This window comes from Chiloscyllium plagiosum, unplaced genomic scaffold, assembly GCF_037043375.1.
Source record: "Chiloscyllium plagiosum isolate Xiang-an unplaced genomic scaffold, Cpla_swu_hap1 HiC_scaffold_7, whole genome shotgun sequence".
Lineage (NCBI taxonomy): Eukaryota > Metazoa > Chordata > Chondrichthyes > Orectolobiformes > Hemiscylliidae > Chiloscyllium > Chiloscyllium plagiosum.
Window position 1 is genome coordinate 117608058 of NW_028270145.1, and position 17191 is coordinate 117625248.

The window sequence follows — 17191 nt, forward strand, 5'->3', positions numbered from 1 at the left end:
TCGATTATGTTTACTTTGGCGATGGAAAGAGACAGGTATATACTGCAGGGGAAGAGTTATAGCTGGGGGAAAGGCAACTATGATGCGATCAGGCAAGATTTAGGATACATAAGATGGGGAAGGAAACTGCAGGGGATGGGGACAATTGAAATGTGGAGTTTATTCAAGGAATAGCTGCTGTGGGTCCTTGATAAGTATGTACCTGTCAGGCAGGGAGGAAGCTGTCGAGCGAGAGAAGTTGAGCTCTTGTCAAGAGGAAGAAAAAGGCTCATGTTAAGTCGAGATGTGAAGGCTCAGTTAGGGAGCTTGAGAGTTACACGTTAGCCAGGAAAGACCTAAAGAGAGAGCTAAGAAGAGCCAGGAGGGGCGTGAGAAGTCATTGGCGGATATGATCAATGAAAACCCTGAAGATTTTTGTAGGTTTTTCAGGAATAAAAGAATGACGAGAGTAAAATTAGGGCCAATCAAGGACAGTAGTGGGAAATTGTGCGTGGAGTCCGAGGAGCTAGGAAGTGCTAAATGAATATTTTTCGTCAGTATTCACACTAGAAAAAGGCAATGTTTTTGAGGAGAGTACTGAGAGGCAGGCGATTAGATTGGACTGGTTTGAGGTTCACAAGGAGGAGGTGTTCGCAATTCTGGAAACTGTGGAAATAGATAAGTCCCCTGGGATTTATCCGAGGATTCTCTGGAAAGCCAGGGAGGAGATTGCTGAGACTTTATGTCGTCATTGTCCACAGGAACAGTGCCAGAAGCCTGAAGGGTAACAAGTGTTGTCCCCTTGTTCAAGAAGGGGAGTAGAGACAATCCTGGTAATTATAGACCAGTGAGCATTACTTTGGTTGTGGGTAAAGTGTTGGAAATGGTTATAAGAGATAGGATTTATAATCATCTAGAGAGGAATACGTTGGTTAGGGATAGTCAGCATGGTTTTGTGAAGAGTAGGCCGTGCCTCACAAACATTATTGAGTTCTTTGAGAAGGTGACCAAACAGGTGGATGAGGGTAAAGCAGTTGATGTGGTGTATATGGATTTCAGTAAGGTGTTTGATAAGGTTCCCCACGGTAGGCTATTGCAGAAAATATGGAGGCATGGGATTGAGGGTGGTTTAGCGGTTTGGATCAGAAATTGGCCAGCTGAAAGAGGACAGAGGGTGGTGGTTGATGGGAAATGTTCATCCTGGAGTTCATTTACTAGTGGGGTACCACAAGGGTCTGTTTTGGGGCCACTGCTATTTGTCATTTTTATAACTGACCTAGATAAGCGTGTAGAAGGATGAGTTAGTAAATTTGCAGATGACACTAAGGTCGGTGGAGTTGTGGATAGTGCTGAAGGATGTTGCAGGTTACAGAGGGACATAGATAAGTTGCAGAGCTGGGCTGAGAGGTGGCAAATGGAGTTTAACGTAGAAAAGTGTGAGGTGATTCACTTTGGAAGGAGTAACAGGAATGAAGAGTACTGGGCTCATGGTAAGATTCTTGGTAGTGTAGATGAGCAGAGAGATCTCGGTGTCCCATGTACACAGATCCCTGAAAGTTCCACCCAGGCTGATAGGGTTGTTAAGAAGGCACACGGTGTGTTAGCTTTTGTTGGTAGAGGGATTGAGTTTCGGAACCATGAGATCATGCTGCAGCTGTACAAAACTCTGGTGCGGCCGCACTTGGAGTATTGTGTCCAGTTCTGGTCACCGCATTATAGGAAGGATGTGGAAGCTTTGGAAAGGGTTCAGAGGAGATTTACTGGAATGTTGCCTGGTATGGAGGGAAGGGCTTACGAGGAAAGGCTGAGGGAACTGAGGCTGTTTTTATTAGAGAGAAGAAGGTTGAGAGGTGACTTAATCTAGACATATAAGATAATCAGAGGGTTAGATAGGGTGGACAGGGAGAGCCTTTTTCCTCGGATGGTGATGGGTAGCATGAGGCAACATAGCTTTAAATTGAGGGGTGATAGATATAGGACAGATGTCAGAGGTAGTTTCTTTAGAGTAGTAGAGGCATGGAAAGCACTGCCTGCAACAGGAGGAGACTCACCAACTTTAAGGGCGTTTAAATAGTCATTGGATAAACATATAGATGAGAATGGAATAGTGTAGGTTAGATAGGCTTCAGTTTGGTTCCACAGGTCGATGCAACATCGAGGGCTGAAGTATATTGTATATTCTATGTTCTGTGTTATATGTTGTATGTTCTGTGTTCGATGTTGTATGTTCTGTGTTGTATTATTCTTTTCTCCTTTATGTATTTGTAGAGTGGATCGGGATTCCCCTCCCCCCCCCAGTGTTTTCTCATTCTGCCTTATTTGCTCTCCTAATTGCTTCCTTGAATTGTCCCCTGCCCTTTCTATCCTCCTGCAGGGGCCTCCATTAGTTGCTTCCTTTGTACCTGTTACACATCTCGCTTTGCCCTTCTATTTCATCCTGAATATTCCTGGGTCCCCAGGATTCACTGAGCTTTGTTCTGAAATGGAACAGGTTGGGCCTGCGCCTCCCCCAGTAACTCCTCCCAGTGTTCTGTTTTGGATTTACCCTCAAGCCGCTACTCCCAGTCTATTTTGGCCAGATCCTGACTTATTTTAATATCATCTGCCTGACACCAATACGACTCCTGTTTTTGAAGACCATCTTTTTTCTTTTTTGCAACAAACTTTAAACATATAGTGTTGAAACAAGCTTCACTGGAACTTATCAAACCCGAAAGAAACTCAATCACGTGGATGGCTGTAGACAAGAGGAAAGGGTCAGTGGGTGTACCCTGTGTCGTGTTCACTTGTTGAAGAGTAACTATGTCGAGGATGATAGTCAGGGGAAAGGTGTATTTGTGGTACTGAACCACGTAGGGAGTGACGTTAAAACATCAGCACACCTGGAGAATGAAGCATAACTTGAAAATTTGGAATTTAACTGCCTAGCAATTGGATTGGACAAATTGCTACTTAAACTGATACAGCATAATAGTGACATACAAAGGTGATCACAGACACATACATAATTGGGCAAGTCAGCCAAGAAAAATACCTTTGTTTGTTGAACACTGTGTGTGACCCACAGTGCCTCGTCAATGCCCAGTCTGGAGCTGCTCGATCAGTTTGAAGTCTGTCCCGTTGAGCACGGTGATAGGGCCACACAACCTGATGGAGGGGATTCTCAATGTGAAGGTGGGACTTTGTCTCCACAAGGACTGTGTGGTGGTCACTCTAACCGATACTGTCAGGGACAGATACACCTGCAGCCGGCAGATTGGTGAGGATGAGGTCAAGTCTGTTCTGAATTTCTAGCCTAATGTCAACTTCCCAGACTCCATCACCACCCCCACCCCCCTCCCCCCACCGTCCATTAAACATCCACCTGCAATTCGTTCTGATGTACTTTGTGTGATTTTTGATGTGGAGTATGTTGTGCTGTACCCAGAGGGTGGGAGGAGCCTGGAACACGCTGCCAGGGGAGGGGGGAGAAGAAGATACAATAACAACGTTTAAGAGGCATTTAGACAGAGACACAGACACAGGGGATAGAGGGATACGGACCATGTACAGGCAGATGGGAAGGGGTTAGAATGGCATCATGGTCAGCACAGACATGGTGGGCCGAAGGGCCTGTACCTGGGCTGTACTGCTCTGTGCTCTGAGAAGGTGTTTGTGATTTTGAACCTTTCTGTTTTCGATCTGTAACTCCCAAAACAACACAACCCCCCAGACTCTCCACATTCACTGAGTTTTCACATCTTTGACCATTCTCTCCCAGTGTTATTTATTCCTGTGCGTGTTCCAGGCGTGATCAGTCCCCCGTGTCCCCACCCCCACCCAGTGTCTGGGTATGTGACGGGAGGGGGCAGATTGCTGGGGTCAGATTTGGCAGTTTCTCAGTGACAGACACAAGGTGCTGCCTGAGGGGGGCAGCAGAGGACTGGGACAGCAGGCTCTCTTCTGGGGAGGAGCAGGAAATCCCTCCCTCCCTACGCCCCCAACCTTCAGTGTTTGTGGGTTGAGCCAAGGCAATAATATTATCCCATTTCATTCGGCGTGATTCTGCTGGGAATGGTGGGAGAGAGCTGTTCAGAGGGAACTTGCTGCTCACAGTGAGAAATTCCTCATGTCTCTCCCAGTTACCCAGCTTCACGGAAGCCATTTGGCCCATCAGTTCCCTGTGCCCCAGGCAGCGGTGACTTTTCATCCTGCCCCCTTGCAGTTTGTCATTTTCCTGAGCACCCAACCAATTACATTTCAAACACGATGGCTCAGTGGTTAGCGCTGCTGCCTCACAGCACCGGGGACCCGGGTTCAATTCCAGCCTCGGCTGACTGTCTGTGTGGAGTTTGCACAGTCTCCCCGTGTTTGCGCGGGTTTCCTCCCACAGTCCAAAGATGTGCCGGTCAGGTGAATTGCTACGTTGTCCATAGTGATAGGTGCATTAGTCAGAAGGAAATGGGTCTGGGTGGGTTACTCTTCGGAGGGTCGGCGTGGACTGGGTGGGCCGAAGGGCCTGTTTCCACACTGTAGGGAATCTAATGTAATGTAATCATTCCCTGGGAATCCGATTCCACCTTCCCATTGAACACCACGGTCAGGGGGAAAGGGAAACAGCCCCTGATCCCCTCAAACCCACTGAATCCCTTTAAACCCACTCGATCCCCGGAAACCCTCTCGAATCCTGTGCTCCCTGTTTGTGGCTGGGTTTTGCCAAGGGGCAGGTTGGAATAAGTGACTGGAGGCAGGGGATCATGAATGAGCTCAGGACTGTGTCCCTGTGAGCTGGGGGGCAGTGGGGTAACTTTCAGAGTTGAGGCCACAGGGCCCCTCCCATATTCATGGGGAAAGGTGTTGGTGACCCATTGGCGAAATGGCTGAAAGTCTTCCTCTGAGCTGGGAGGAGGAAGGTGCTGACAAGATCCGTCAGAAGCTAAACACGTGAATGGAAGGGAGGTGTTTACTCTCTTAGGATTAGCTAGCTGGCATTCAAAACTGAAAACATTAGCGAGGCCTTGTTAGAGGACACAGAGAAAGCAGGATCAAATCGCAGGCTGCGCTGATAACAAGGCCTCATGAACTCTGGCTGACAGAGCTCTCTGTTGCTATAGAGACCTCAGAGTGAAGAACCTGAGCAGGGTAATGTAGAGATTGCCCGCTCTCTGCCACAGAGTGTAGCCGGAAGGTGGTGGTGGAGAGCGTCTGTTCCCAAGCATTCCCATTCCTGTTGTCAGGGGTTTCTCTGTCCCAGATACTTTCCTTCCTCGTGATTCTGATTGTGAAGGGGACCTGCAGCTTTGGCCCTTCCCAGGACAAGAACAGGAGTCTGAAGAGTTCCCCTCCGGTCTGAACCAGCATGTAGGCCAAAACTGGAGCCTGGGTCTTTCCTGCTTTGCACCCTCCCTCTTCTAGGCCAGTGTGTGGTGATAAACATAAGTCAGCCCTTGTTCACTTTGCCTCTTGAGCCCCAGGTTTCTGGACTCGAATACACCTCCATGACTTGTGTGTAAACTGATATTCTGGGGCAGTGCTGAGGGAGCTCGAGATGCTACCTTTCGGATTAAACACAAAACCAACGCTCAGGAGGCTGGAAACACCGCTTTGGGGTAAAGCTGGGGAATTGTTCCCTGACAGGGAATCCTGACCAATGCCAATCCCTCAACTGACATCACAAAAGCTGCTTGTCTGGTCTTTATCACAGACTCTGGTTTCCAGCATCTGCACTCCTTGTTTTTACCTTTATCACATCGCTGTTTGTGGGATCTTGCTGTGCCTGGATTGGCTGCTGTGTTTGCCGTTTGACAGCGACTGCATGTCAACAACACATTGGTGGCCTGGCACCTTCCAGCACCATGGAAGTTGCTGTTGAAATGTAGATCTTTCTTTCAGAGTCCCGCTCAGTCTGGCATTTGTGAGCTCCCTCCCCTCCCCGGCCGTACCACCAACACCACCCTCAGTGGCTCGGAGAGGCTGGGACACTTGCATCCCCACACCACAGCAACAGCAGGTCCACAGCTTGTGGGAACGACAGGAGGCCACTTGGCCCCTTGGGCCTACTCAGTAAGTTCATGACGGATGTGGTTGTGATCTTAGCTCCATGTTCCAGTACAGTCTCCCCTCCCCCCCCCCCCGACACCCCTACCCCTTGCCTCTCTGGTCAGTCGAAAACCTACTAAACTCAGCATCCAATAATTTGACAGACACAGCCTCCCGCCTTTTCTAGGAAGAGAAAAATCCACCCTCCGAGAGGAATCAATTTCTCCTCATCTTTGTCTGGGAAGTGAAGCCGCTGAGAGGAAGCTTCCTCCTGGTCTTCACCCTCTCCAGTGCCCTCAGGATCAGAAACACATTTCAATAAGGTCACCTCTCATTGTTCCAGAGCCCAGTGAATACAGGCCCACTCACTGGGTCCAACCTTTCTTCAGAAGATAAACCCTTCATCCCTGAACTCAGGCCAGGGAACCTTCTCTGTTCCTGCTCATAAATCAAGGAGAAGGTTTATATGCCAATGAAGCGAGGGTGATGTGAGGGAAAACCTTTTCACGCAGCGAAGGTTTGGGAATACACTGCCAGGAGATGTGGTGGAGGCAGCTTCAAGAGGGCGTTCAAGAGGGCACGGGCTTTGGGTAGCAATAGTGTGCAGGGTTATGGGGAGAATGGAGATTGACACTCGGTGATATTTGCAGAGCTGGTCAAGGCACAATGGGCTGAATGGCCCCCTTCTGTGACACTGGGATTCTCTGAACTGCCTCTAACTTAATTATTTTTTTCAAATGAAGAGATGAGAACACAACACAACTCAACAGGTTGGTCCCAAAGGTTGGTGCAACATTGAGGGCCCAGGACCTGTATTGCACTGTAATGTTTTATGTTCGATAGTTCCCCATATACGATCATCACAATTCCCTGCATAATGCAGTATAACATCCCGATTTTATATTCTATTCCACCATGCGATACAAGCAGGATTTTGTTGATATTACCTGTCACCTGCTCACCAACATTATGATTCATCCACCAGGGCAGCCAGATCCCTCGGTATCTCAGTGTCCTGCCGTATCTCTCTGTATCTCAGTGTCCTGCTGTCTCTCTCTGTACCTCAGTGTCCTGCCGTCTCTCTCTGTACCTCAGTGTCCTGCCGTCTCTCTCTGTACCTCAGTGTCCTGCTGTCTCTCTCTGTACCTCAGTGTCCTGCCGTCTCTCTCTGTATCTCAGTGTCCTGCCGTCTCTCTCTGTACCTCAGTGTCCTGCCGTCTCTCTCTGTATCTCAGTGTCCTGCCGTCTCTCTCTGTATCTCAGTGTCCTGCCGTCTCTCTCTGTACCTCAGTGTCCTGCCGTCTCTCTCTGTACCTCAGTGTCCTGCCATCTCTCTCTGTATCTCAGTGTCCTGCCATCTCTCTCTGTATCTCAGTGTCCTGCCGTCTCTCTCTGTACCTCAGTGTCCTGCCGTCTCTCTCTGTACCTCAGTGTCCTGCCGTCTCTCTCTGTACCTCAGTGTCCTGCCGTCTCTCTCTGTATCTCAGTGTCCTGCCGTCTCTCTCTGTACCTCAGTGTCCTGCCGTCTCTCTCTGTATCTCAGTGTCCTGCCGTCTCTCTCTGTACCTCAGTGTCCTGCCGTCTCTTTCTGTATCTCAGTGTCCTGCCGTCTCTCTCTGTATCTCAGTGTCCTGCCGTCTCTCTCTGTATCTCAGTGTCCTGCCGTCTCTCTCTGTACCTCAGTGTCCTGCCGTCTCTCTCTGTACCTCAGTGTCCTGCCGTCTCTCTCTGTATCTCAGTGTCCTGCCGTCTCCCTCTGTATCTCAGTGTCCTGCCGTCTCTCTCTGTATCTCAGTGTCCTGCTGTCTCTCTCTGTATCTGTGTCCTGCCGTCTCTCTCTGTACCTCAGTGTCCTGCCGTCTCTCTCTGTATCTCAGTGTCCTGCCATCTCTCTCTGTACCTCAGTGTCCTGCCGTCTCTCTCTGTACCTCAGTGTCCTGCCGTCTCTCTCTGTATCTCAGTGTCCTGCCGTCTCTCTCTGTATCTCAGTGTCCTGCTGTCTCTCTCTGTATCTCAGTGTCCTGCTGTCTCTCTCTGTATCTGTGTCCTGCCGTCTCTCTCTGTACCTCAGTGTCCTGCCGTCTCTCTCTGTATCTCAGTGTCCTGCCGTCTCTCTCTGTACCTCAGTGTCCTGCCGTCTCTCTCTGTATCTCAGTGTCCTGCTGTCTCTCTCTGTATCTCAGTGTCCTGCCGTCTCTCTCTGTATCTCAGTGTCCTGCCGTCTCTCTCTGTACCTCAGTGTCCTGCCGTCTCTCTCTGTACCTCAGTGTCCTGCCGTCTCTCTCTGTATCTCAGTGTCCTGCCGTCTCTCTCTGTACCTCAGTGTCCTGCCGTCTCTCTCTGTACCTCAGTGTCCTGCCGTCTCTCTCTGTCCCTCAGTGTCCTGCCGTCTCTCTCTGTATCTCAGTGTACTGCCGTCTCTCTCTGTATCTCAGTGTCCTGCCGTCTCTCTCTGTACCTCAGTGTCCTGCCGTCTCTCTCTGTACCTCAGTGTCCTGCCGTCTCTCTCTGTATCTCAGTGTCCTGCCGTCTCTCTCTGTATCTCAGTGTCCTGCCGTCTCTCTCTGTACCTCAGTGTCCTGCCGTCTCTCTCTGTATCTCAGTGTCCTGCCGTCTCTCTCTGTACCTCAGTGTCCTGCCGTCTCTCTCTGTATAGACAATAATAGACAATAGATGCTGGAGTAGGCCATTCAGCCCTTCAGTCCTGCCGTGTATTGTTTCACTATTCTCCCAATCAAAGTCAACAAATTTGCAATTTCCCTCATTATACTCTGACTTTCCCTCTGCTATGACTTTCTAACTTGATAAATGTATCAGTGTTCCACTTTGTCTCAGACGTTCCTATACCTCGTGCCCATTCCACGGATTAACAGTGTGTTCATGTAACTGGGAATAATGTGGCGATCATTATCCCTCACTGCTCCACAGCCATCCCAAGATATATCAAATCCCAGTGGGATCATCAAGGTGACAAAGTTGCCCAATTGACTGCTACTCAGAAAAAAAGCAACTCTCACCAGATTTTACCATTAACAGAACATAACATAATTTATTGTCTGACACGTTAATAAAAGTCAGAGGTGGCTCAGTGGTTAGCACTGCTGCCTCACAGCACCAGAGACCCGGTTCGATTCCAGTCATCGGTTCCTGTCTGTGTGGAGTTTGCACATTCTCCCCGTGTCTGCATGGGTTTCCTCCGGTTTCCTCCCACAGTCCACAGATGTGCAGGTTATGGTGGATTAACCACAGGAAACGCAGGGGTATTGGGACGGTGAGTGTGGGATGCTGTTCGGAGGGTCAGTGTGGGCTTGATGAGCTGAATGTCCTGGTTCTACACTGTAGGGATCTTATAAATAGAAAGGATTTCTAATCTCTGCAATTTAAACTGTAGCCCTTCAAAAAAAACACACACACACACACACACACACACACACACACACACACACACACACACACTCTAAAACAGTTTACTATAACGTGAGGATGGTAAATGTAGACAGGGGAACCAAAACTGCAAAGATCACACCTTCAGATTTCAGGGACGGGTTCAATAGTTTCTCACAGCCATTTTGTTACTTCCACATCAACAACAAGGTGTTGCCTGTGGAATCACAGTCGCTCTGCGATTTGATAATGGATCGGGGAGCCCTGGGTGGCTTCTTGTTAGAATTCTTTCTTTTAATGTTTGTTGATTTGTGCTTTATTTTGCCACTTGGAGAGAAAGAGAGATGGACACTTTCTGTTTTGAGGCTCTGAGTGTTTCTCTCTCTTTCTTTTAATACATTCATGGAATGTGGGTGTCACCGGCCGGGCCCAGCATTTCTTACCCGTCCCTCGCTGCCCCTTGAGAAGGTGGGGGTGAGCTGCCTTCTTGAACTGCTGCAACTCAAACAATCAGAAAGTGGGGTTTGCCAGGCAGAATCTTCTGAACTCAAAAGCCACAAGTTCTCCCCCTCACTGCTTCAAAAATCAATGTTATACTGTAACCGCAACAACATGGAACATAGTGTGCAGCTCTGGTCTCCATCCTATTGGAAGGATGTGGCTGCACTGGAGGGAGTCCAGAGGGAGATTCACCAGGACATTACCAGGATGGAATGTCTCAGTGATAAGGAGAGACTGGATAGGCTGGGATTGTTTTCCCTGGAACAGAGGATGCTGAGGGTGGATGGGGGGGGAGTCTGATTGAGGGAGATACAATTATGAGAGGCACAGACAGGGCAGATCATGAGAATCTCTTCCCTATTACAGATGTGACTAAGACCAGAGGACACCAGTTCAAGCTGGGGGAGAGAGTGGTTTACTGGGCAGAATGTATTCACCCATGGGGTGGTAGAAATATGGCAGGTGCAGAGAGGGTGGTGCAGAGAGATGCTCTCGAAATATTTCAGCAGAGTCAGATGACACCCGGGTTCAATTCCCACCTCGGGCGACTGTCTGTGTGGAGTTTGCAAGTTCTCCCTGTGTCTGTGTGGGTTTCCTCCCACAGTCCAAAGATGTGCAGGTCAGGGGAACTGGCCATGAGAAATTGCCCTTAGTGTTAGGTGAAGGGGTAAATGTAGGGGAATGGGTCTGGGTGGGTTGCTCTTCGGAGGGTCGGTGTGGACTTGTTGGGCCGAAGGGCCTGCTTCCACACTGTAAGTAATCTAATCTAATGTAAGGTTTATTTACAGTTCACCTGGTGAAGGGGCAGCACCCTGAAAGCTTGTGATTTCAAATAGACCAGACCTGATGTCATGTGACTTCTGACCCCAGTCCAATAGCGACACCTCAACATCAGAACATCGAAGCAGCACATGAATGAGCACTTAAAATACCAGGACAGAATTAGTCAGCAAATGACCAGATGACCAGATGCTGTGTTCTTCCCTATAACTGGGTGCTAGGTGAACCGATTGTGTCTGTGCTGGTTTCCTGATATTGACTGAGTTGTGTCTTCTCTAACTGCAGGGTAACCGTGGTCGGACTGGAGTGGTCATTGCTGCCTACATGCATTACAGCAACATCTCAGCCAGGTAGGAGCCTCAGCTCTCTGCTCTTCCAAACCTTCAGACCTGATCGCTCCAACTTTACAAACTCCAGGACTACCAGCTAATCAGCCCAGCACCAGACTCTGCACTCACCCTCTGTCATTTTGTATTCATTCACGGGACGTGGGGGTCGCTGGCAGGGACCCACTCGCTGTGGTGGTACAGGGCAGTTTCTCTGACCGGTGCTGAGGGGTCTGTGTTATGATGAGGGTGACATGGGGCAATACTCTCTGGAACTCGGGAGAATGCGAGGCGATTATATTGAGATGTACCAGATTGTGAAAGGGCCTGACAGAGACAATACTGAGACCAGTCCAAAGATGTGCAGGGTCAGGTGAATTGGCCATGCTAAATTGCCCGTAGTGTTAGGTAAGGGGTAAATGTAGGGGAATGGGTGGGTTTCGCTTCGGCGGGTCAGTGTGGACTTGTTGGGCCGAAGGGCCTGTTTCCACACTGTAATGTAATCTAATCTAATCTAATCTAATCTTGTTCACCCCTGGGGCTGAGGGCGGTGGAGGGAGAGGGTTAGAATACGGTGGGTGAGGCAGAGTCTCAGGGTATGGTTAGCACAGAGACACGGTGGGCATTTCCTCCTTCAGAGGGGTATGAGGCCCTGGGATTCTCTACTCCAGACGATTGCCAATGTCCATCATTAAGATGGGGGGAGGGGGGAGCTGGAACAGAGAGATCCTAGGGGTCTTGGTTTAACCGAGACAGATGGGGAGTGGGCGGGAAGATCAGGTTAAAGCCCAAGGTGTTGTATGGTGTAGCAGGCCCGAGGGGCTGAATGGCCTTCTCCTGCTCCTGTTTCCTTTGTTGTGATGAAACACCCGGTGGATGACGGTGTGCCTGTGTGACTGGGACGGTGTGTATGTGTGATTGGGACGGTGTGTATGTGTGACTGGGACGGTGTGTATGTGTGACTGGGACGGTGTGCCTGTGTGACTGGGACGGTGTGTATGTGTGACTGGGACGGTGTGTATGTGTGACTGGGACGGTGTGTATGTGTGACTGGGACGGTGTGCCTGTGTGACTGGGACGGTGTGTATGTGTGACTGGGACGGTGTGCCTGTGTGACTGGGACGGTGTGTATGTGTGACTGGGACTGTGTGCCTGTGTGACTGGGACGGTGTGTATGTGTGACTGGGACGGTGTGTATGTGTGACTGGGACGGTGTGCCTGTGTGACTGGGACGGTGTGCCTGTGTGACTGGGACGGTGTCTATGTGTGACTGGGACGGTGTGCCTGTGTGACTGGGACGGTGTGCCTGTGTGACTGGGACGGTGTGTATGTGTGACTGGGACGGTGTGTATGTGTGACTGGGACGGTGTGTATGTGTGACTGGGACGGTGTGCCTGTGTGACTGGGACGGTGTGTATGTGTGACTGGGACGGTGTGCCTGTGTGACTGGGACGGTGTGTATGTGTGACTGGGACGGTGTGTATGTGTGACTGGGACGGTGTGCCTGTGTGACTGGGACGGTGTGTATGTGTGACTGGGACGGTGTGCCTGTGTGACTGGGACTGTGTGTATGTGTGACTGGGACGGTGTGCCTGTGTGACTGGGACGGTGTGTATGTGTGACTGGGACGGTGTGTATGTGTGACTGGGACGGTGTGTATGTGTGACTGGGACGGTGTGTATGTGTGACTGGGACGGTGTGCCTGTGTGACTGGGACTGTGTGTATGTGTGACTGGGACGGTGTGTATGTGTGACTGGGACGGTGTGTATGTGTGACTGGGACGGTGTGTATGTGTGACTGGGACGGTGTGCCTGTGTGACTGGGACTGTGTGTATGTGTGACTGGGACGGTGTGCCTGTGTGACTGGGACGGTGTGTATGTGTGACTGGGACGGTGTGTATGTGTGACTGGGACGGTGTGCCTGTGTGACTGGGACTGTGTGTATGTGTGACTGGGACGGTGTGTATGTGTGACTGGGACGGTGTGTATGTGTGACTGGGACGGTGTGTATGTGTGACTGGGACGGTGTGTATGTGTGACTGGGACTGTGTGTATGTGATGGTTACGACCGCGTATTTCCCTCGGGTCTTGATTAAGGAGCTAATTGTCTTCACATTCTGTATTCAACCTTTCCTGCTGTTCCCCCTCCCCCATCCCCTCCCCCATCACCCATACCCACTTCCCATCACCCACACCCCTCCCCAATCACCCACATCCCTCCCCCATCATCCACACCCCTCCCCCATTACCCACACCCACTCCCCCATCACCCACACCCACTCCCCCATCACCCACACCCACTCCCCCATCACCCACACCCACTCCCCCATCACCCACACCCACTCCCCCATCACCCACACCCACTCCCCCATCACCCACACCCCTCCCCAATCACCCACACCCCTCCCCAATCACCCACACCCCTCCCCAATCACCCACACCCCTCCCCCATCACCCACACCCACTCCCCCATCACCCACACCCCTCCCCCATCACCCACACCCCTCCCCCATCACCCACACCCCTCCCCCATCACCCACACCCACTTCCCATCCCCCACACCCCTCCCCATCACCCACACCCCTCCCCATCATCCACACCCACTCCCCCATCACCCACACCCCTCCCCCATCACCCACACCCCTCCCCCATCACCCACACCCCTCCCCCATCACCCACACCCACTTCCCATCACCCACACCCCTCCCCATCACCCACACCCCTCCCCATCATCCACACCCACTCCCCCATCACCCACACCCCTCCCCCATCACCCACACCCACTTCCCATCACCCACACCCCTCCCCATCACCCACACCCCTCCCCATCATCCACACCCCACCCCTATCACCCACACCCCTCCCACATCACCCACACCCCTCCCCCATCACCCACACCCTTCCCCCATCACCCATACCCACTCCCCCATCACCCACACCCACTCCCTCATCACCCACACCCATTCCCCCATCACCCACACCCCTCCCCCATCACCCACACCCCTCTCTCATCACCCACACCCCTCCCCCATCACCCATACCCACTACCCCATCACCCACACCCTTCCCCCATCACCCACACCCCTCTCTCATCACCCACACCCCTCCCCCATCACCCATACCCACTACCCCATCACCCACACCCCTCCCCCATCACCCATACGCCTCCCCCATCACCCACACCCCTCCCCCATCACCCATACCCACTCCCCCATCACCCACACCCCTCCCCCATCACCCACACCCCTCCCTCATCACCCACACCCACTCCCCCATCACCCACACCCCTCCCCCATCACCCACACCCCTCCCCCATCACCCACACCCACTCCCCCATCACCCATACCCCTCCTCCATCACCCACACCCCTTCCCCATCACCCATACCCACTCCCCCATCACCCACACCCCTCCCCCATCACCCACACCCCTCCCCCATCACCCACACCCACTCCCCCATCACCCACACCCCTCCCCCATCACCCACACCCCTCCCCCATCACCCACACCCACTCCCCCATCACCCACACCCCTCTCCCATCACCCACACCACTTCCCCAACACCCACACCCCTCCCCCATCACCCACACCCACTCCCCCATCACCCACACCCCTCCCCCATCACCCACACCCACTCCCCCATCACCCATACCCCTCCCCCATCACCCACACCCCTCCCCCATCACCCATACCCACTCCCCCATCACCCACACCCCTCCCCCATCACCCACACCCCTCCCTCATCACCCACACCCACTCCCCCATCACCCACACCCCTCCCCCATCACCCACACCCCTCCCCCATCACCCACACCCACTCCCCCATCACCCACACCCCTCTCCCATCACCCACACCACTTCCCCAACACCCACACCCCTCCCCCATCACCCACACCCACTCCCCCATCACCCACACCCCTCCCCCATCACCCACACCCACTCCCCCATCACCCACACCCACTCCCCCATCACCCACACTCCTCCCCATCACCCACACCCCTCTCCCATCACCCACACCCCTCCCCATCACCCACACTCCTCCCCATCACCCACACCCCTCCCCATCACCCACACCCACTCCCCCATCACCCACACCCCTCCCCATCACCCACACCCCTCCCTCATCACCCACACCCACTCCCCCATCACCCACACCCACTCCCCCATCACCCACACCCACTCCCCCATCACCCACACTCCTCCCCATCACCCACACCCCTCACCCATCACCCACACCCACTCCACCATCACCCACACCCCTCCCCTACCACCCACACCCCTCCCCATTACCCCCTCCATCGTCCCATCAACCACACCCCTCCCCATCACCCACACCCCTCCCCCATCACCCACACCCCTCCCCATTACCCCCTCCATCGCCCCATCACCATCTCCCCTTCCCCCATCACCCACACCCCTCCCCATTACCCCCTCCATCGCCCCATCACCATCTCCCCTTCCTCCATCACCCACACCACCTCCCCCATCACCCGCACCCCTCCCCCATCACCCACACCCCTCCCCCATCACCCACACCCCTCCCCATTACCCCCTCCATCACCCCATCACCATCTCCCCTTCCCCCATCACCCACACCCCTTCCCCATCACCTCCTCCCCCTCCCCATCACACCTGTCATTCATCAACCCCACCCCCCATCATCCAATCCCCCATTACACCCCTCCGCCAACACCACCATCTCCTTCCCTAATCATCCACTCCCCCTCCCCCTCCCCCATCACCCCTGTCACACATCACCCCCTCCCCCCACTCCCCTTTCCTTCACCATTACCTCTGCCCCCTCCCTGCCCCCGGACAGTGCTGACCAAGCGTTGGACCGATTCGCGATGAAGAAATTCTACGAGGACAAAATTGTGCCAGTGGGGCAGCCCTCCCAGCGCAGGTAGGTCACTCGGTGAGGTGGGGGGGATGGGGCCAAGCTGACAGAGATGGGGAGCGGGGACAGGAATGCACAGGATGTAGGAGAATGCCGGGTAACCTGTACTCACCAGAGGCTTTCCTCCTGCAGTAACACTGTGTAAGCAAATCGCGATCTGTGTCACACAGAACTTCCCTCGGTATCTAACCCCGTGCTGTCCCTGTCCTGGGAGTGTTTGATGGGGACAGTGTAGAGGAAGCTGAAAATGTGTTGCTGGAAAAGCGCAGCAGGTCAGGCAGCATCCAGGGAACAGGAGAATCGACGTTTCGGGCATAAGCCCTTCTTCAGGAATGAGGATCTAGCCTGTGTTGTGCCCGTGCTCTGGGTTATATGAGTGACGGTGAGTGTGGCCTCAGTGTTAATGGTCTCTCCGTCTCTGCTGCAGGTATGTGCATTATTTCAGTGGGCTGCTCTCTGGAACCATCAAGATGAACAATAAGCCTTTGTTCTTACATCACGTCATCATGCACGGAATTCCTGACTTCGACGTTAAAGGTGGTAAGGCTTCAGTTACCTCGGGAAATTATTCCTGAATGTTTCAAAGTGTTTGAAACAAAAGGTAGAGGTTTTTGTCTTCTGTGCTGGGGATCCTGTCTCTGCTGCAGGATCCTGTCTCCTTCAGATGTGCTCAGTGGGGAATGCTGGCATTTGTTGACAGTACTTTTGGTCCATTCCATGACCTGGAGGATCCTTAAACTCTAAACGTTCCTTGAGAGACGCAGACTTCTCTCTCAGTGTAGGACTAAAGCCAAACCATCCTCTGATACACCTGTAATGCTCAAAGTCTCCACCTTGGATAACAGCTACTGTGTTGGAATAAATACTCGGTTCCTTGTAGTGTCCTGGGTTTCTGGGTCATCGTTTTCACATGAGAAAAGGGTGTCTCTTTTACTGGGGTTTCCTGGATGCTCAAGCCAAGCACTTGCACCTACTTCACAATCTCCTGTTTCATTGGTCTGGCTCCCATGGAGTCATGTATAAGATCTTCCCCTCGAGATCATAGAGATGTACAGCATGGAAGCAGACCCTTTGGTCCAACCCGTCCATGCCGACCAGATATCCCAACCCAATCTAGTCCCACCTGCCAGCTCCCGGCCCATATCCCTCCAAACCCTTCCTCTTCATATACCCATCCAGATGCCTTTTAAATGCTGTCATTGTACCAGCCTCCACCACATCCTCTGGCAGCTCATTCCATACACGCACCACCCTCTGTGTGAAAAACCTGCCCCTCAAACCCCCTTGAAATCTTTCCCTTCTCCTC

At 52.5% G+C, this 17191-nt stretch overlaps 1 protein-coding gene across 1 annotated transcript in view; it reads left to right on the top strand.

Moving 5' to 3' along the window:
• The window catches only part of tns1b (tensin 1b), an 816333-nt gene that overhangs the window by 520155 nt on the left and 278987 nt on the right, over positions 1 to 17191 (top strand). The window contains exons 10-12 of the mRNA XM_087988578.1: positions 10948 to 11012; positions 15808 to 15891; positions 16313 to 16425. Of these exons, the coding sequence (XP_087844704.1) occupies positions 10948 to 11012; positions 15808 to 15891; positions 16313 to 16425 (262 nt within the window). The remainder of the gene's footprint in view (positions 1 to 10947; positions 11013 to 15807; positions 15892 to 16312; positions 16426 to 17191) is intronic.